This window comes from Schistosoma mansoni, chromosome W (assembly GCF_000237925.1).
Source record: "Schistosoma mansoni strain Puerto Rico chromosome W, complete genome".
NCBI classification, from domain to species: Eukaryota; Metazoa; Platyhelminthes; class Trematoda; order Strigeidida; family Schistosomatidae; genus Schistosoma; species Schistosoma mansoni.
The window spans coordinates 57458376-57479347 of NC_031502.1; the positions used below are offsets into that span (position 1 = coordinate 57458376).

General features: G+C 37.7%; 1 protein-coding gene across 3 annotated transcripts; it reads right to left on the reverse strand.

The window, feature by feature from the left end:
- Positions 1–1496: 1496 nt before the first annotated feature.
- Positions 1497–11976, reverse strand: Smp_017010.1 (hypothetical protein; the record flags this gene model as incomplete). Of its 3 annotated transcripts, XM_018790288.1 has the most annotated exons (16): positions 2644–2783; positions 3742–3858; positions 4281–4771; positions 5334–5497; positions 7394–7592; positions 8267–8408; positions 8442–8943; positions 8976–9053; positions 9086–9145; positions 10438–10716; positions 10750–10782; positions 10819–11537; positions 11570–11591; positions 11759–11773; positions 11812–11842; positions 11885–11976. In XM_018790288.1, 16 exons carry the CDS (start codon positions 11932–11934, stop codon positions 2644–2646), a joined length of 3042 nt encoding a protein of 1013 aa, XP_018655646.1. The 3 variants fall into 3 exon arrangements, with proteins under 3 accessions (XP_018655645.1, XP_018655646.1, XP_018655647.1); XM_018790289.1 differs by having other exon boundaries at positions 1497–2783; positions 11570–11773; XM_018790287.1 differs by lacking the exon at positions 11759–11773 and having other exon boundaries at positions 11885–11934.
- Positions 11977–20972: the final 8996 nt, after the last annotated feature.

The following is a 20972-nucleotide window of genomic DNA, read 5'->3' on the forward strand; positions in this document are numbered from 1 at the left end:
CCTCAGGGAACAAATGGTGTATGAATTAATCGTTGGTGACCGTCTACCATGGGACTGCATCTACTTACGATGCTCCACTGTCTTGTGGATCAGATCTTTAGGTCAAAGGCTCGGGGTGTGGCCCCCTAAGAAAACCATCTGCTTCGGTTTGGGTACCTGGACAGTATCACAGCCCTCAGACATATCTGGTGCCCTTTGTACCAACATTTGTGTTTAAATAAATAAATAATATAATACTTGTTTTGTATTTTACCAATATTTGTGTTCAGACAAATAAAGGCTACACCGGACACTAAAAGATGGCCTAACAACCCAGAAATTTTGGTCGAAAGGAAGCGAACATTTGTTTGATCATGAATAGACTGCTTAAATTTTGCGAACGGGAGAATGGCAACTTGAAAAAAATGAATCAGGTACTACACCTACCTTGACTGATTTAAAAGAATACAAACTTCCATACTTACAACGAGAGTACATTTACAAATATCAAGGTAACGTTTTTTGTGCAGAGTTGGTCATTTGATTTAGTCTTTCAGTGTTTAACTGCTTCTAAGCTTACCATATAGTAATACTTAAGATAACAGCATCACACAAAAAATAAGCACCACTTTTTAAAATTATCAAGAGAAATATGTGAGTACTGAACTTTTTGAAAGTAAGCTTAAATATTACTATCGAACTAACGAGAACGACTCTAATATTCGATTAATAAGCAAACCCTTCTTACAAACACCAAAATGTACTATTTAGTATATTTAATTTAACGGGGGTCCCGCCAACCTATTAACAATTATTTTGCAATTACTTATATAACAGCATTCATTACAATTAAAACCTTATACCTACCGAGACAATCGAAATATCCGGTACTTAACCAAACAGGTAGAAAATTTAAGGCATCAAACCGCTTGCCCAAAAGGATGTTCAGTGATTCATTCCTCACAGGATATGATTAGGTAATGAATCCATGTCCATTCCATGTAAGTTAGCAATGTGCGTTTAGAACTAATGGATGATTAGCGAAAACTAGCGCGTGCTGTTTGCTACTCTTATCTAAAAATTAGCTAGAGTTCACATATAAAACCTGACATTTGTAAAGTGGAATTTTAACAGAACAATGTTCTCTATTTGGAATACAATATCCAATGAACACTTACGTTAGTATTTCACTACGATTCCCCTGAAATATCTATGGAGATCGAATATGATCAAGCGTTTTGCAACAAATGAGACCTTGTCAACAAATATGATGGCCACATTGCGATTTTTGGAACGATAGCATTCAGCAAACGTAGACAATGACCTTACTATAAACAGACATGTTGGTACCTACTTTCAAACAACCAAATTAGCATCTCTAAGCACTAAGGTTCAAACAAAAAGAAAATAAAGTAAAAGTACTACCTTTACCTAATTTCTTTGTAGGAATCGGAACCAGTACCTCATTTAGCAAAGCTAGAAAATCATACTGTTGAAATTTGGTAAAGAGACGTAAAACCAAGGTAAACACATTTCATAATTCAAAGGTACATTTGTTTATACAAAGTGCGTTTGAGTTAGTAAGGGTAGTCAATATGTTTTTTCTAATTAGTAGTAGTATGGATTAGATATTTGAAGGAGATTGGAAAATCTACACACAAGAAAACACCTTACAAGTAGGCAACAAAACACATAAAAGGAAACAAACAAAAAAAACAACCACGCAATAGAACAATTATAGAAGAACCGAAAACCCAACATTGAATTACAGCGTATAAAGTTTTTATAGCCAAATTTTACAATTACGGAAGAATATTCACAGTAAATCACGCCATTTAGAAGCCCAAATTTAATATTGTGCAATGAATGATAACTATCAGTAAAAGGGATATATGAACAAGTGAAACAGGACATTTTAAATACAAAAAAAATAAAGGGTTTATATATATATATATATATATATATAAATGTTGGTATCTTCTACTGGTATTTTATACATGAGTAGAAGTGTCTGTCATTAAATTGCCCCCAGCAAATTAGACAATACAGATGAAAGAATAATTAAAAACCTGCTCAATGATTTCTCTTGTTTTCACAATAATCAAGGACGAAGTTATTTAAAATTGATGAAGACAATCACAAAAATGATCAGTAACCGATGGAAATACATATGCATTTCAAGAAGAAAAACAAATCAACAAAACTAATAGAGAATGTACTATAATTTGCGACTTCCAACACGGCAGTATTCATGTTAAAAAATAGTTGTGTGTACAAAGAGAGAGAATATGGGGAAGTAATAAAGATTATAAAACTGACATACATGTTTATGATATAAGGCTGGAAACAAAAGCCATTTTCATCATTTGTTTTTTTTCTGGTTTTGATTACAACGAACACGCTTACGTGACGTGATATTCTTGTAATGAAATGTCTCAATCAATATATTAATATTGTACAGTATTACGCTAATGATAGTGTGAATTAAGTCAATGATTTATTTTATATTCTGGTCAACTGATTAAGCTAACTTATAATTGCTTCGAATTATTATTATTTAATCACTTCAGCAATAATAACTAAGCACATTGTCTTATGTGAGCAATTTAGATAAAAAGAAAATCTGCCCTAATAAAAAGAATTATCAAAAGATAAAATAAAACACTATAAGTTCCTTAATTCAGGGATACCGGAGAGAATTTTGGCTACAGAACCATCAGTATCACTTTTTTTCCATTGTGATAAAGCATCTGCCGATATCACTTTCTTTTCAACTAGCGAAGTAAGCCACGACCCGACAAGAGCTACAAAATACAATAATAAAAACAAAATTAAAATCACGATGCACATTAGTACATCACGAATACTACTAAATATAAGCCAAGGTAAATATGATCAATTTCTGTGAAAGGAATATTTTGGAATGTGATCTCAGGATAGATATAAAAATTATTAGACCTGGGACAGTGTTTTGATCACTAGAATCGTTGGCGATGGTGACACTTGACGAGGGAGCCGAAAGAGGAAGTTTAGTGTTGAAAGTTGAGGTAGAAGGAATAGTGGGAAGTGAAGAAGGAGATTGAGTGCTGTTAGGGGTATGAGGGCAGTTATCACTTCCCGGTTGCCCACACCGTGGAAGGGTTCTTCTAGAGGTACATGAAGAGGAAATTGGGTTAGAAGTGGTCTTAATGACTTGAGAGCGTGACCACAGTGCCCAAGGGACAACTGCTTCAGGTCGGTCACACACCACCTTTTTGTGGGTAGTTTTTGTGTTAGATCCGTTCTTCAAAGGACCTTACCGCCGGAGACGAAAATCCGTGGGATAAGGCGAGGTGTGCATTTTTAGGGTCGACCTTTTCTAACCCCACACCTCCTTGTGGGAAGGCAGCATCGCTGTCATGCTGGTTGTCTGGAGGAAACACCTTACTGCTGTCACACCTCTGTACAGTCAGCAGTACGACTTCGCATTCGGACCTTGGGTTTGCTGCTTTTAGTCTTACCGCTCTTCAACCGACCTACCTGGCTAGGTAGGACCTTGAGGAACGATTGTTCCAGCCAGTATAGCTCGATTGGTTCATCACGATAGGCAAGCCCGACCACCACGTCAAGGTAGCAGCAACGGTCGGTATGAATTTATACTACTGACCTGTAATTCTAATTCAAACTGTCACTAGAGGTGAATATTGCTGTGGCTAATGTTTTGCAAAAATTTAGTGGTGCGGTAATGATGATACAACACTTAGAGAATAAAATTAAATTTACCTTGATTTGATGACGGATCTTGAAAGCCACTTAAAATGTGAAACTCTCTGTCAGGCTTGTGGTCAACCAAAATACCGAGGGACATCACAAACGAGTCTATCTTCGCTTTTGATTGATCTGTACAAGAGTTAAAAAAATAATGACCACCGTACAGATAAAATAAACTAACACATAATGACATGACGGACAATCTTAAAAGCTGATTACAATCTAAGTATATTATGTGCGCAATCAGAACACATACAAATACAGACAAAAATGAGTTAGCTTTGAAGACTGTCCGCAGAAATCAAATTTCTACGTTCTCTAGAATTGCAACCACTCTGGTATAATCAAAAACGAATCCATTTTGACGAAGAGGAGTATTCACATGGATAATTCTGAGGTTAACTATAGTACATTTAGACTTAACAAGCTTAATATAACATATACAAAGTTTTTTAATTCAATACGATGCTATAAACCCACATCTAGACCACAACAGAAAAATTAAGTATAGGGATTTAAAATCAACTGATGACACTGAAAAACTGACAAACCTGGAGATTTTAGCAAAATTGGCATGATCGATTGCATAAACCATTTAGACAGCTTATGTTGAGATAGTGAATTAAAATAACTGGAAATTTTATCAGAAGATGAAGGGTTTGTAGTTAGTTCATTAAGCTCATTGAGTTTTCCAGATTCGTGGGTATAAACACCGCATATGGTGAACTCTATGGACCGCTCATAAACAAAGTCCCAAGTTTTGCTTCCTGTAACACCGAGTTTGTCCCACATAAAGTCACAGGCCTGAAGTTTCTTTACAAGTTGCTCAACACTTGTAGATGCTTTGCTTAGCTTAATACAGTCTGCTACCAATTCAGCAGCCCGGTTATCAGACCGGATAGACTCAACTGACCGCAGAAGAGTGGTCATATAATTGGATTCGCCACATATAAGATGATGAAGGATTTCTGCAACGTAAAGCCAACCCTGTGGATAATCTGAAATCCAGTCACCATCGCATAATTTGAAAAAGTTTTCACATCTGAAAAATTTACATTTAAATATGGGATTATAAATGATATTAAATTACTTTAAAAAGGAAGTTTTCACTTACATAAAGCAAGTTAGATATAATGTTCGCTCTTAATTAACCGCTCATAACAGGCTAATACTACACAACTATATATTATGGGTTAGTCATGATAGGTATGTTGTAAAAGACGTTTCCCGAGACAATTAAAATCATTGGTACATAATAAGCAGCTTCCGTTGTAACAATCTGAGAGAGAAAATCAGTGGTACATTAAAGAAGTATTGTAAAAAGTTGGTTATATGATGCAACTTTGACAAATGAACAGGTATTTACGTAACTGTTGTTATGAGATATGTATACATAATATTTGCACTTAAAATTGAAGCGTTTCCACAGAAAACTTCTATCATGTACTTTGTACGTGTCTAATCACACATTTTGAAAGTCTCCTCACTCAATTTAATGTGACCTTTATATAAAAAAAACATAAAGCAGCTGTTATCAAATATTCCTTCGTGTAACACACGCTCATGAAGATGAGTTCGATTTTAATAGCAATATACAAACTTACGATGCAATAATATTATTTTCTGTAAGGATTTCTTTGTGAAGCATATCTACACAAAAGCGACCAACCTCATTTCGCTTTTTTGAGTTGCAGTCCATTAGAATCTCAAATACATTGTGGAGTAAAGCCGATCGTTTTTCAGGCTCACACTTAATAATAGTATGATGCTTAAAGGGAAAAAATTAAACAGTTCGAAGTCTTTAGAAAGTATGGCATATAGAAGTTTAAGTTTAATGAAACTAGATGGGGAAAAATGCTTTTCGGATTTTTATCTGTTGACACGCGGAACGATTACTTATTTAATCAGTACGCCTGAGCATAAGAATATTGTTCGGTGTCAAGTGCTCCTATCATTCAAACCACAAACTGAATATACACAACCAGAACCGTCATAGATCTTGAACTCCGAATCACTTCTTGTATACACAACCAGAACTGTCGTAGATCTTGAACTCTGAATCACTTTTTGTATACTTACGGTGAAGACAAGTATATAGACTACTACAATTGATTTAGATCTTATCTCGTAAAATTATCTTGGGAATCTCTTTAAATCTGATGGGCTGCCTCACGGAACCCCACCGTGGATCTAGAAAATCCGAAAAGCCTTTGCATACCTGCATCACTTATGGTGCAGACGAGAAATCCGTCCACCAACCAAGGAACATGTTGAACGCGTAGCAGCTTGCTTTGTATTATTGTACGGGTGTGAAACATGGCCTTTAAAAATGGAGGATATTTGAAGGTTACTACTATTCGACCATGTGTATTGCTCATGTATTTTGAAGCCACCGAGCAAGAAATGTCTGGATTAGGGATAGGGTACTTGTTGGGGATGCTAGATCTTCAGAACTCACCTGGTAAATGTCTTATTTTTGTAGTTTTACTGTGGAAATTTGAATTTTGTTTTCGCGCCAAAAGCGCCTATTTTCACTTTCATGTCGTATTTCCCACTTTGGAGGACTTTAAATGTCATTGGCTTGTTGTCTCTTTTAACATGCTATTTTGTGACGCTTCCCTATGATATCTTTATGCTGTATGTATATGTTTGAGTTGTGCTTCCGGCTGCTTGTGCAATACATTTTCTCTTGTTTCAACCTGGACTACTTTCTCTAGTTAGCAGGGATGGAACGCATTGGGATGGTTAGCTTATTTGGTCATTGTGTCGCTGGGTCTTCGTTCCATTTGCAGATTTAGGTGAACTAGTAACCTCTTTAAACATAGCAGTACGAGATAAGGATGGCGAGTAGATAGATGAGGAACTAAATCTTTATCAACTGACGTGGTTGGGACGTGTTACGTATGCACAACCACCATATATCTTGAGGTGAGACGTCTGGACTAAAAGGGGGTTGGAAGCAAACTAAGAGTTGTCAAACCAGGTTGTGAGGTGATTGAAAATCGGACTGAGCAATATTAAATATTGTAGACTGCCTGGTTGTGGTTCGTGTGACTATCGTACTAGATGGTTGGGGACGCTGGGTGACGTGACTCAAAATCATTTGCAACAGTGTAGGTGCTTCCACTTTGTCTTCCGTTAGATCTTAAGCTCCTGAATTCCTCACTTTTTTCTGATCTCACTGATTAATGTTTTCTTGAATAGTATCTTCGACTCCTTATCTTTTCTGTTACGACTAATACTACTACCTCTACCACTGAGACTTGTCACGTAGCTAGTGGCGTATAACTTGAAGTGAAGTACATACGTACCAGGTCCTACGTTGAACTTGATTGATTGACCCTGTGTTTTACACAAATCTTAAGAAAACAGATATTTATGTATACGAAGATACCAGCATTATTGTATTTGTCGCTATTAAGCTGGAAACGTACGATTTCACTAAAAACTTTTGCACAGACAGGCTATATATCCAAACGAGCATCACATTTAATGTGTGAAAATACATCGTAATGTACGATAAAGTTTTAAATACAGAAAATAAAAATGGCACTAGCAGTATAATGTGACAATTTTCAGCCAAACTTATTAAAATGCAACCGAACGGTTAAGCGCTAGTGTCAGTTAGGAATAAATTTACACAAAATGTTAGATTTAAACGTACACATTCATCATCCGACCTTGAGACTGTATCCACTATTGAACGAGCGCAACCCTTCGTTTCCTCAAACATCGATTCATAGTCATTTTCCTTAACTTTTTGTCCTACCGGCAAAGGACGAGCCCATGCACCCTGTGGTCCCACAGGGACACGTGGGGATGATTCACGAGAATGTACTGACTGTAGATTGCGTTTTGAATGGCTTGGCAAAAGTCAGATAAAGGATAAATAATGATAATGATGAATAATAGGTATCTGAAACATCAACGTACAAGTCAATGGTCAGCTTTTCATTACGGGGACTCGAGAAGCTATGAGAATTTATCAACTATATCAGCTTAACGTTAAGAAAACGCATCCTCATTAAATTACTGTTAATTCCTACTCGGATAAAGTGAACGGCGATACTGAGTTTGGACTATAAATAGTAACTAGTCTTTGTACAACCATGAATTATAAGATGAATAGCAGTACACCTTGTATTACCTCGAAGATGCTTATCCTACTTAAGAACAATTAAGGTTTAGTTTTTCTCTTGAAAATCATCTACGTGATAATACATATTCTTTTCTATGTAATATGACTGCTAATAAAAAATCTAGTTATACATACTACCAAGCTTAATATGAAGAAATCTACCTCAAATTTGGATAAAAATGTTTTGAAGGATTAGATGACGATAAATAATATTACTAATAACCCTTTTCATATGACAGTAGTGTGCATTGAAGTGTACAATTTCATTAGTGGAGTGATCACGATAAATGCAATTTAATTACATGAAGCCTCACTGTTTATGTAAAAAGTAATCACATGAACGAAACTGGGTTGCTTCTTGTAATGTGCCAAAAACATGAATTCACTTTAAGAACTTACTTATCTTCAGAAGGCCGTAGTAAGCCACTACCTTGACTCCAATTAGCCACAGTTGGACCAAGTTTTCGGGAATCGTAGGATTGTGGAGTAACAGCTAAACTGGAAGGCGTTAAGGGATTCACTGACTGAACAGATTTACGTTCTGAAAATTTGACTTAGTTTTAAGGAAGCTTACTTGTATCTAACTGAGTGAAGTTTCGCTTTAGTTTATCATCTATATTTCGTCTAGAAGTATCTACTTGTGGTTGAGGTTGGGTAATATTAGCAGATTTCCAATCACGTGAACGTAATTCCACTAACTCCCGTACTTTGAAAATTTGATGAGTCTCAATGTTTTTCGAGTCTTTTAGTTGTTCGAGTCGCTTAAAGCACAGATCCAAAACAGACTTGGAATTTTTTTCAAGATTACTGCCACATATATTTAGAAGGATTATGAGAGAGGTTAACGCCTCGGGAGCTGAAGAATCTTTCAATTTCTTTAGACATTCAGTCATAGTTTTGATTGGAATACATCCAACAAGATAGAGTTCACCAATGAACGTCATATTTCCATAATAAGAATCAGTTGTCTTCTGAATGTTTGTCTCTCGATCATCTTCAAGCATCCGTTTTATTGATTCATCCTTGGCTGCTGCAATTTTAGCATCAATGGTAGCATTTAATTCAGTTATTAGGACCTGAAAGATGATCAGACAATATTTGAACATACATCTAATGGTTTGTTAAACAGCTCTTGTGTTTGTTGCAGAATTAACACTGGAAAGCGTTCTGAACCCTGTATTTCCAACTAAAAGGTATTACGCAATTTGTTAGACATACCCCTTTTAGCTCTTTACATAAATTCGCGAAAACTTTACTGTATTTTGACTGCCTGATAACCTGGAAAGCAATAAATGCATATGTGAAAATTTAGGATAAACAAGTGAGAGAAGTAAAGAAATATACCGCTGTATTGTTATAAGAATTGATCCCTGGAACTATGAGTGAAAAGTACTAACCAGCTTAATGCTTACCATATACTAACAGTAAGGGTAACAGTGGGTTTTAAGCTTCGAATTTAATTATGTAATCAAATTGAAAGTGATCAGTAGTCTGAGTTGATGTCAGGGATCCTAAAGGATGGTCCTGTAGCACCTACTTTGACTAAAACTTGAATTTAGGTAATCATATTCACATAAGTATATATAGAAACCAGAGTGAAACTTGGTTTCCGGTGAATTGAAGAGTTTTAGATTTGCAACATTTTGATTACTATTATTTGAATACAAATATTAGTTCAAAGGGGCACCGAACACATATGGGCTACACAATTCCCTTGATTTGTGTGTAGGCTGTAATACTGCCCGGGTGTCTAAAGGGTGGTTTCCCTAGGGGGCCACACCCCAAGCCTTTGATCTAGAGGTCGGATCCACAAAGCAGCGGAGAAATGTCAGGAGATGCAGTCTCATGGTGAGTTCATACACCATTTGTTTTCTTAGGATCCTCGAGTCCACGTTTACTACTAGTTTGAAATTAAGGTTTTTCAACTCCTCTAAGTGAGCTCTCTTCAGCCACTAACCCGACCAAAGCGTCGGACATTTGCTTTTCGTCCTCTCAATTTTGTAAACAACAGGAATGCCACGAGACGGCAGTGAGTAGAACTTCCCTGGCAGTAATTGTATGCACGCGGCCACGCAAGAGCATTTCGAGAGGGCTGACCCCCTGAAAAATCAAAAACATAGTTGCTGGTAGCTACTGACAAACGCTCTAGTACTTCTATCTGCCTCATTCAGCCCATTTGTAAGTCCCCTTCCAGTTATCCATTATTAATGCATATACCGAAATTCCCTAGGCACACAAGCCGGTGCAGGTAGACGAAGCATACCTCCATGAGGCGGAAATTGAGTAGATCAGAAGTCCACGACTTACGGACAAGAATAACATTTAAAACTTTTCGTGTATGATGTGCTTAGTTCTTAGCAAAGTTTATATGAAAACTATCACTTCACATTGTTTCAGGTTTATTGAAACTATAGACACTGTATTAAAGAAATCGGTGTTTCTAAACACAACCCAGAGCATAATAGGAAAATATACCAGGTCGTACACAAAAACAGTGGCACTCGTGATCTTTTACCATGTAGTTAAATGCACTAATGAACAAATCAACTAGTATGAGCACTTGGACTTACTTTTTGAAAAATGGTTCTTGCCAATAAACTGAGGTCTTCAGGAGTTGAGATGTTAAGCTTCTCAATATCACTAATAGTTACTTCTAAATTGCTAGCGGAAACGCGGTTCAAAATCATATTTAGCTCTCGAGCAACCTCTTTTGAGCTATCTGTTACATTATTGGCTTCGTGATTGACAAGTTTTGACGGGACGAAAGCACCTTCTACACGCTTGATAGTTATAGTTGTGGGTATTTCAATAACTCGGCTCTTGTGCATATAATTAGATTGATTACGAGTCTAACAGATAGAATGAATTTAACGAGCACTTACCCTTATGATATTTTCACGGCTATTCATGATTCTCTGTTTATTAAATCAAAATTAGAAGTGATTTCTTACCCAATAGTTATCTAACGATTTGTCTGAAGATTTACAAGAAAGAATGAAGTCACGTGGATATCTTTGTCTGTCTGTTGTCTCCTCTTTTTCCTCCTCTTCTCTTGTACCATCCAAGTCAGTTTCGTCTTCTTGTGACAAACGTTCATCTAGTGATTTGACATGCTCAAGAACCTCATTACACAAGTCGTCTGAGGTCATACTTTCTTTAGGTGCGGCATCTTCTTGTGACGTTGTCTCTACGCTTGATATACCTTCATCTTTATACTCAGTGCAAACAGGTTTTTCGTTTTCGTCTTTTGTTTGCGATATGGGAGGCGATTCATCTGCCTTAGGTTGTATAATTAATGGTTCTTTCTTCCGTGGTTCAGAAGGGACTTTTGATGCTTCTTCTAGATTGACTTCTGATTTAGTTACCGGATCAAAAACACTTAATGGTTTTTTCTCACGGACTGGCTTAAATAGCGCAGTATTAGACGGTTGGTTTCCACTTGCCTGGTTAGGGATTGTTTGGATGGGGGAGATAACAGGGTTGCCGAAAGCATGTTGGTACTGAGCGCAGTCAGTGTGAGCAGCGACACCCATTTGGTCATGCGGCTGAACGTCGGGGACAGGCATGTAAAAACAATGAGGTTGTGGCATACCGCCGTAAAAAACCCGTTGCAGTTGTTCCGGGTGGCGGATAGAATATAACGGGTTAGGACCAGGTACGCCTACACTTTCTAGGGGAAAGTTATTAAGTCAGTGGGCTTACCTAAGCGTGGACCTGTTTGAGGCTGTAAAAATAAGAGGCATTTAAGTCAATTAGAAGAGAAATTGAAAGAAACAAACTACTACATAACCACTTTTCTACAATCACAACACTGGAAGAGCAGACTTAGAAGTGTCTTATGACATGAATATGGTGAATACATTCAATTATAAAACCACTCCATTGACTTACATAGTAAGACATTGCCTGAAAGCATAAGTGTCAAGATGCATATGTCGACTTACCATGTGCTGAGCGTCTGTTGACCTGTTATTACTAGGAACGTGAAATTAATTATGAACAGTAATATGAACTTACATATTGAAGTTAAATATACCTTGATACGGCAGAGATGTCTGATCACTCATGAGACCCCACTTGCCAACATGCGCAATAATGTCAATAAGTGTGCCAACCCTTACCACTGAACTCCACAGACGTGGACATAAGTACGGTAAAACAAAAACAACACCTTAAAATCTAGTGGATTTTACATTTGTTTAGGCGTATAACACCGCTAATAATAAGCCCGAAGATTCATATTTTTCATAAGTTTGAGGCCCAACTTTAGTCCCATACATGATTGAAGGTTCGGAATGAATTTTCAGTCTAATCGATGAACCTGTCTTCAGTCTTCAGTAGAAAATATAGCAGGTCTTGTAACTTGCGGCAAACCGGTAATTTTGTTTTCAAATGGAGGCACAGCCTCTTTTTGAAAGTATTCACCGACCGGGCTGATACCTCTTGTCTCGGTATGGCTTTCTAGTCAATAACTGGTAGAAAACAAAGACGGAATATCACTGTAAGTTTGTTCGATCACAGTTCTTTAGCCTACCTGCAGTGGTCTCGTGGGTGATCATCCCCAGTGAAACATATATCAATAAACATGTTAACACTTAAATCACTAAGATGCAGAATCCCAATATACGATCACCTTGCTTTCTACGAATGGTGGAAAATGTTTGAACGATCCAACCACCTGTCGTAGGAGGTTTCGGAACTTCCCCGCTAACTTGGTTTCCATACATCAAGCAATCTCAAGTATCTCGGCATCTTAATAAGACATGGACTTAATGCTCGGGTGGTCTCACATAGGTGAAGTATAAAATCCTAAACATATCTTCGTCAAAACATTTTGAGGCTCTACAATGTGCCCGTATGACTCAAGCACACTTAACGCTACCCAAATTATAATGCACAGCTCTTTTTAAGTTGTGACATACAATTATTATCACATCTTTTTGTTTTCATATTTGTGGAAACAGTGTCCCATTGCTGATATACTGCTAAACATGTCATTGTTATAAGATCAAATGTAGGGTAAATACCATTCGTGTTCTGGAGTATAGTAGTCCGTAGTTAAATAGGTGGTTGTTGCGCAATTTCGCGAATTCATTGACATAAAATTGTTCTCAGCTATGTCAAATATATGTAGTTGGCCATCACATGATTAGGATGGAGAAACTTATCTGTATATGTATTAATGTAAATAAGTTAATATGCTTGGGAAGTGTATGGTTAGGTTTATTTCATGTAAGGTAGAAGTATTAATGATTGATATTCGGTGTTAATGTGTTTTATGAGGAAATAAATAATTGAAATAAAAGTGCAACTTGAAAGTTGAAAAACTGTTCCTGAGTCATTGATGCGTATGCAAAATGACAATCATGAAATACATAATGGTTTTGCTAAAAATAACTCACATTAATTCCAGTCAATACAACGATGCATGTGAAATAAACAGGTTAAATAAAGGAAGGGTCCCATTACTTGTCTACGAATATTTGCCAAGTAGTCGCTAACTGAACATCACCCTTTCGGTTCAGGCTTCGTTTAGTTTTTCGGCCCCACCAGCTAATAACTTGAGCAACTGTGTTTCATTACCATACACTTTTGATGCCAACTACGCATATGAGATGGAAATGCCATCAGGGTTTTCTGTGGCCACCACGATTTTTGGCCCCTCCATTTTATTTGGCAAGCTGCGGGCATTTGTACTACACGACATAAATTCTGTGAAGTGCTTTTTCTCACCACTTATAGTGGTGGGTAGGCAACAAGAATGGTCTCACTTTTTCCCCTAGTCTTCTAGGTGAAGGCCGTTTACTGACTTTATTTTGTTTCTTGATCAAATCTTCTACAACTTATAGGCTTTGCTCCCACATAATTTATGTTGTATTGTTATTGGGGATCTGTATCGGGTTTAGTAGCTAAGAACACCAACTCAAAATTTTTAGAGCTTTCTGCAATCTGTTTTTTTCGTTGTGTTTCGTCTTGTTCCTCGTAACCGTGCCTAAATGCGAGTATAAGTTACTCACTATGTCGTGGGGTTAAGATTGGAATAATGACGACGCTAGTTACTTTCTCAGTAGCTGCTCATCTGATGCTAGCTGTTTGTCTGACGATATCTTTCTAACTGTAAAGTATTTCAATCGCCTCAAGAATCAGCAGACTTTGTGGAGCAGAGAGCTTCGCACAGCCACAGTGATTTAGCTTGCGACACCTCTTCTAACCAGTCAGTGTGATTTTGGTACACACTTTGATACCATTTTATAGTTGTCACACTGTATTCCAACCCCGACCGGAAAGAAACATGTAGGTCTACCACAACAATGTTTTGTTTGTATCGTTGAAGTCGTTAAACGAACTCACAGAGAGAACGACACGGAAAATAACTTCAAGCGCGGAAAAAATAAAAAAAGAGAAACAAAAAAAACGATTTTCAGAGTAACTTTCCCGAACAATAAAAGTTATAGTTACTGAACACAAAAGGCCAAAGCTTATATGCTACTGTAATTAAAAGCATAACTTAAATAAACACGAAAGAAGCCTTTTAACTTAGGTTACAGTCAAAACTAAAAGATTTACTCTATGAAGAAAAATAGCGTCCGAACATTCACTACCAGAACACGTAACACTTGCATCTTCTGGTGGTACATTTAGAGAGATCGGATCTTCAAAGCAATACGAAGTGCAATGACTAGTATGGGTCGATTGACCTATCATTACTACTGAAAATTAAAGGCTGAAGACAATCATTTGAACCATTTGTACATTGAGAAGGAAAGTTGGAACGGTCTAGGTCGTCTGTACGGCAACAAAAATGTGGCATCGCCATACTTTTCGATCTAATTTCTTATCTGTGTTGTAAACATTTAAGTTTAAATTACTAAATTTCCAGAGCTAATTTTTGAGTTCAAAAATAGGTGAGAAGGGATGTTTTCATTTCACGGTACATCAAATTACAGAGTTCTTGAAAAGTCGTCAGTCATATACCGTCACAACAGTTCTTCCACAACGACATAGCGGCCGAACATCGATTTACACCCCTCCATACGCTAAAAGTAGATTTATGATTTAGTTTTACGTGATATAACGTGACTAAAGCATATGTCATAAAAGTAGCCCCGTTGTCAAGGGTATCGAAACTGCTCAAAACCTCAATCAACTAATAAAAAAGAAATAAAGGAGACACTTCGTTAGAAAATAAAGGAAAAATGACAAAGAAATGTGCCAAAATATCTCCTCTTTATCTTTTTTGTTTGTTTGAAATATCGCTGAATTATCTACTTTTTGCCCAAATGCATGACGAATTGTGTAATCGTTAGTTTTAACGATGACATGGTTGTTTAATTACTAGCTTGGGCCTGTAACCCATAGTGGAAGAGCATAAGCCGCCCACCAGGAATCTCCACCGAACTCTGTCCTGAGAAGTTCTTTCCGTTTGCTTCCAGTTTCTTTTCATATTCTTGATGTCTCCCTCCAACTCTCGACACGTGTTCCTTGGTCTTTCTATTTTTCTTTCGCCCTGAGGATTCAAAGTCAGGGCTTGCCCTGTGATGCAGTTTGATGAGTTTCGTAAATTAAGTCACATTCACTTTCAGCGTTTCTTCCAAATTTCCCATACAACGGAAGTTGACTTGCTCTTTCCCAAAGTAGGTTGTTGTTGATGGTAACGGGTTAACGGATATTGAGTATCTTGCGTAGACAATTGTTTATAAATACTTGTGCAGTTTTGATGATGGTCATAGCAGATCTCTAAGTCTCAGCTCCGTACGCTAGAACTGTCTTGACGTAACGCGCAACACCCTTATAATCGAAGTATACCGGTGGGGTCAAATCAAAAGTCAGGAATGAAGGGGCTCGAAGATGTATTTAAAAAGTTATTGATATGTTTAAAAGCGTTTGGCCTAAGATGGATAGCAGTCGCAAGCGATGAGTAGCACGGAGTACCCACTCGTGATCTGGTGCGGATGCATGACCGAGTGCTTTCAGCTAGGTTGTGTTCAGTTAAGCTAATGAGATCAGCACCAATGTCGAAGACTTGCAGAACTATATATTTTTGGAAGGGGTTATATACGGCTATACTCTCTTTGTCTAAATTGTGGTGGCGAGTTAGAAGGTGCATGCTCTTCGAAAGAAGGTTGACCACTATCAATCACCTACATACTAAAGACAAACATCTAATTTATGTGCAATGCATTTACGTCCATATTTACAGACATATATACTTCCGTCGGATATATACGACGAAAAATCACCCTAAAGTTTGGTCATCTTTCTTACATACCGATGTGGCATACTACGTTTGAGTATAGTGTACAAAAAATGATTAACCACAGTCCCATATCGTTCATATTACGATAAAATCACTCTAGTTAGTTGAAGTATGGACGTTTCAGTCTTCAGTAATAGGGATAGGAGGTCTATCTACCTACATTAATCCTTGAAGTTTGCAACACTGTGGAAGTCCAATCTCGTCTTGAATATATCAACAGAAGGTGCTGATATTACGTGTTTTGGTAGAGAATTCCAGTAATTCACTACTCGGTGCGAAAAACAAAACTCCAGACGTGAACGAATTGATCTCGGTTTTTGGACTTTCTTCGAATGTCCTCTCAAATGATCAGCCCTAGACGGAAGGAAAAGATAGGATATGTCAGCACTAAGGTCATCGTTCAGGATAAGATAAGCCAATATTAGATCACCCCGTATTCTGTGGTGAGATAACGGAAATAAGTTGGGGTGTCTCACTCTGTCTTCATAAGATAGGCCAGATAGACCTTTTACCATTTTAGTCCCTCAGGGTTGGACTCGATCCAGCATATCCGCCTCATACTTCAAACAAGGACTCGCTGCCTGAATCTCATATTCCAGATGTGGTCGCACGAAAGTCGAGCATAATGCTCTGAACATTTCCTCATCCAAATACTGGAAAGATCTATGAATAGACCATAATACCCTAAAGCCTTTGGTAGCAACCTTGCAGTTGCTCGTAGCTCTGAGGTTGCTGCCTATTATGGCTCCTAAATCTTTATAGTCCATTACTTCAGGTAACACAACTTCACATATTGTGTGGTGATATGATTCATCACAGTTAGTTGCATTGGCACACTTTTGTTAGAATTCACTTCCGGTAACCACCTGCCCATCCACGAGACCAGCAAATTTGGATACTCCTGTAATATTATTCTATCTGACATATCATGTATGGGTCTCCAAATCTTTATGTCATCGATGAAGAGAAGAATGAATGACTTTGCTACCGTTATGAGATAACTCACACAAAGTAAAAGGAAGAGAACTGAGGATTTTACTTTGGGGAACTGCACTTCTTACAGGTTCCTACGCTGAGATCTGCGTTTACCCTTACCCACTATCTCCTGTCATTGAGAAAGTCACTTATTCAGTCTATGATTTTATAATGGGTTCCAAAACTTCCCAGTTTTAACTCAGGGTCCAAGTGGGAGACCTTACCAATGGCTTTACTTGGATCTGTGGAAATTACGTCTAGATGGATACTTCGATCTTCTGCTGCAGCCCAACCTTCTCTTACATTGAGGAGATTTGTCAAGCATGACAGGCCTTTCCGAAAACCATGTTGTTCTCTGGATAAAAGATTGTGTCCTTCCACATAGTTTATAACAGCCGCCGAAATGTATTCCACTAGTTTTGAAACTGCACTGGTTAGACTAACGGATCAGTAGTTACTCACTAATTCTGTACTCCCCAGTTTGTACACCGGACTAATTATTGTGCCTTTGCAGTCTCTTGGTATTCTGGACTACCGCAGACAAATGTCAAATAGTGTGGCTGTAGGTTCAGAAATTGCATCCGACAGGTCTTTTACAACCCTAGGATGAATATCATCAGGACTATTGGACTTATCAGGTTGGAAATTTCGAAGTAGTCTTAAGACAGTACCTTTCTCAATAACAACAGGACCCGTCGACAAGCCTCACCAATCACAATTAATCGTTGGTCGTTCCTCACTGCTGATACAAGACACTTTACCAAAATATTCCAATCAATCTTCAACTTTTTCAGCATCATCTCTTGCCGATATTAGCGGATTTTCTCGTACCAAAAGTGATGGAATTCCATCACTTCACTGAGTTTGCCTCTTTATATACGAAAATAATCGGTTTGGGCTATTTTTACAATCTCTAACGGGTATTTTTTTCCTATGACTGTCTTGTCTTACTTATTGACGCTTTGCAAGCATTCCTAGTTTTACGATAACTGGATCCGTACTCTTCTAAGCCAGTAGAGATGAACATATGCCAATGCTTTTAACTACATCTTAGAAGTCTCCTGACTTGATTAGTTATCCATGGTAAACAGTTATTTGGTCTAAATGGTGCTAAGTATGATATAAACTGGGATGTAACGAAACTAGGCTTACTTTTAAACAGAGACCGTGCTTCTTCAACTGATGAGCTAGTATCTACTAGCCATTCTGTCTAAGCAGCGCACTCCTGAATAGCTGATATGTTTAGTCTTCAGTAATAAGGATAGTAGGTTGATGAGCCTGTGTTAATCCTGACAGATTTCCTTCCAGTGAAGGTCCAGCTTCTCCTTGAAAATGTTTACTGATGAGGTTGATAACAATTGTTCGGATAAGGCGTTCCTGTCATTGATCACTCGATGAGAAAAACGGGACCCCACTTCAAGTTTATCAGATCGCGGTTTGCGAACCTTCTTTCTATGACCTCGGAGATTATCAGTGCTGGAGGAAGCAAATGGACAAGACATATTGACACTCAAATCATAATTAAAGATACCAATTGCCAGTATAAGGTCACCTTGCATCCTACGATAAGACAAGGGGAAAAGGTTTAGACGTTTCAAACGCTCATCGTAAGGGAGTTTAGAAAGACCCTTCACCAATTTCGTCTCCACACTCTGGATACGCTCAAGTGAGTTAGTATCCCTTATCAGACATGGGCTAGCTGCTTAGACACAGTACCCTAAGTGTGGTTTTACATATGTGGAATGTAAAATTCGAAACATCTCGTCAAAGCACTTGAATGCTCGGAGGAGTGACCATAACGCACGACAACCTTGGGAAGCAGCTGCGTTGCAATGCGTAGTTGTTTCCAAGACATGACTTATTATTACTCCTAGGTCTTTATCTTCTTGAAAGCGTGGAAGAGATGTACCATTAATAGTACAATGGTAACTATTATTGTGTCCGATTTGCATGAGCACACTCTCCCTAGAGTTAACTTCTAAGCTCCAACCATGAGCCCATCTAACTAATTCGTCTAAGTCAGCTTGGAGATGAAAACGATCAGCCTCACTTCTCATTGTTCCCCAGATTTCGACATCATCCGCAAACAATAATGTGGACGACCTCATCTAGCTATGGTCTTTTTATGTATATTCTGGATATTTTGATATTCACACTTAAATGACGCATGTCATGTAGACCAGAATAAGTCACCGAAGTGTCTCCTACACTTCAAGTGCTTCCAAGTTTCCTTATTAATCCATGAAGGGCAATGTGATAGCCTGCGTGTTGATCATGGGATGAACGGTGATGTTACGGACTCGAATGTAGCCTTAAACTTATTCCGTTCGTCTTCGATCGATCTATCGGCATCGACCAAGCAGTTAGTCGAGATAGCGTAGTCTCTGATTGCCAGAATATTAGCTCTCCAGATATTTGGACGGAATTGGGCAGATACATATTACTACTATTAATATTATTAACGGCTCTATGCGAAATTATATTTTGGTACAATATAGAATTATCAGCACGAGGTATTTCAACACGTTTCTTTCACAAAAACAAAAAAGGAAAAAGAAAGGTGAAAAAAGATCTAAATGTGTACAATTTTTAAGAGATATGTTTAGGAATACAGGTTACTGACTACTAGGTCAACTACAACAACCTGTTTGTCACAGGGTATATTTGCTAAGTAAGGTATTACAGAACTTTTATACCTTTGCTTGCGTGCATGGGTTTCAATGTATTGACGTCTCGTTCTATCAGAAGATATGCAAGGAGAAATATATGAATGAATGGATGGTTAGTATCTAATATGATAACATCTCACAGGAGTTTGCAAGATATTAGGTGTTTATCCACAACCATATTAACAATGACCTGAAAAGATTCGCCACACACCTTGCTAATTGTCTTCAGCACTCTCCACAACCCAGCAAAGTCTTTTCTCAAATGCCTGGGAAAGAATAATGGAGACCAGTGAAGAATAATAGGTAGTATGCAGGAATTGACAAATTATAAGGGTCAATATTGAGTAATCCCTCAACCATGCTGCCTCTTTATGTAGTAAGTCAGAAAGAAAACGTTTTTTGATAATAGTAAAACATAAGAAGACCAAGAGAGATCAGAGAAAAAGGTAAAACCAAGATAATTGACCTTCGATACTGTTTATCAAGGAATCTCCAAGGGAGAAAACGTTATGGGATTCCAACATGGTATTTAGGTGTTGTTCATGTTGAAGACTAAAAATAACGGCTTGATATTTAGACGGATTAAGCATGAGATCATTAACAATAGACCACCATTTAATACGAGACAAAAACTCATTCGTTTCTATGGGATGTAAAAAGGTAGAAATCGGCATACGCACAGTGAGATCGTCCGCATATTTCAAAAAAGTGTTTTTCGTGGAAGATGGCAGATCGCATACAAAAGAGGAAGAAGGAAGAGAGGGGAAGAATAGCTCCTTGAGGCCCGCCTTCATAAGGCAGCAGAATAGTTGAACACTTTCCTCCAAACATAGTGTTCTGTTCTCTTCCAGAGAGGTAGGGACATAGCCAATAGGCTATTCAGCTGTCAGTATTGACGTCGATCAACTTATTAAGTAGGAGGTGTCCTTGGATAGAATCAAAAGCAGAAATATGGTCCAGAAAAGAGCATCGAACATATTTCTTACTTTTTTCCAAGCTGAACACTATATTGTGATGCAGAACAGCAAGGGCATTCAAGATGCCTCTTTTGCATTTGTAATCAAACTGATACGGATCAATGTGCGCTTTTAATTCCGGTTAAAGTGGGAGTATCAATAATTTTTCCATTATTTTGAAGAAAGGTGAAGACTTTGTCATGGGTCTGAATTACTCATTCTTATCTCCAGATACTTTCTTAGGTATA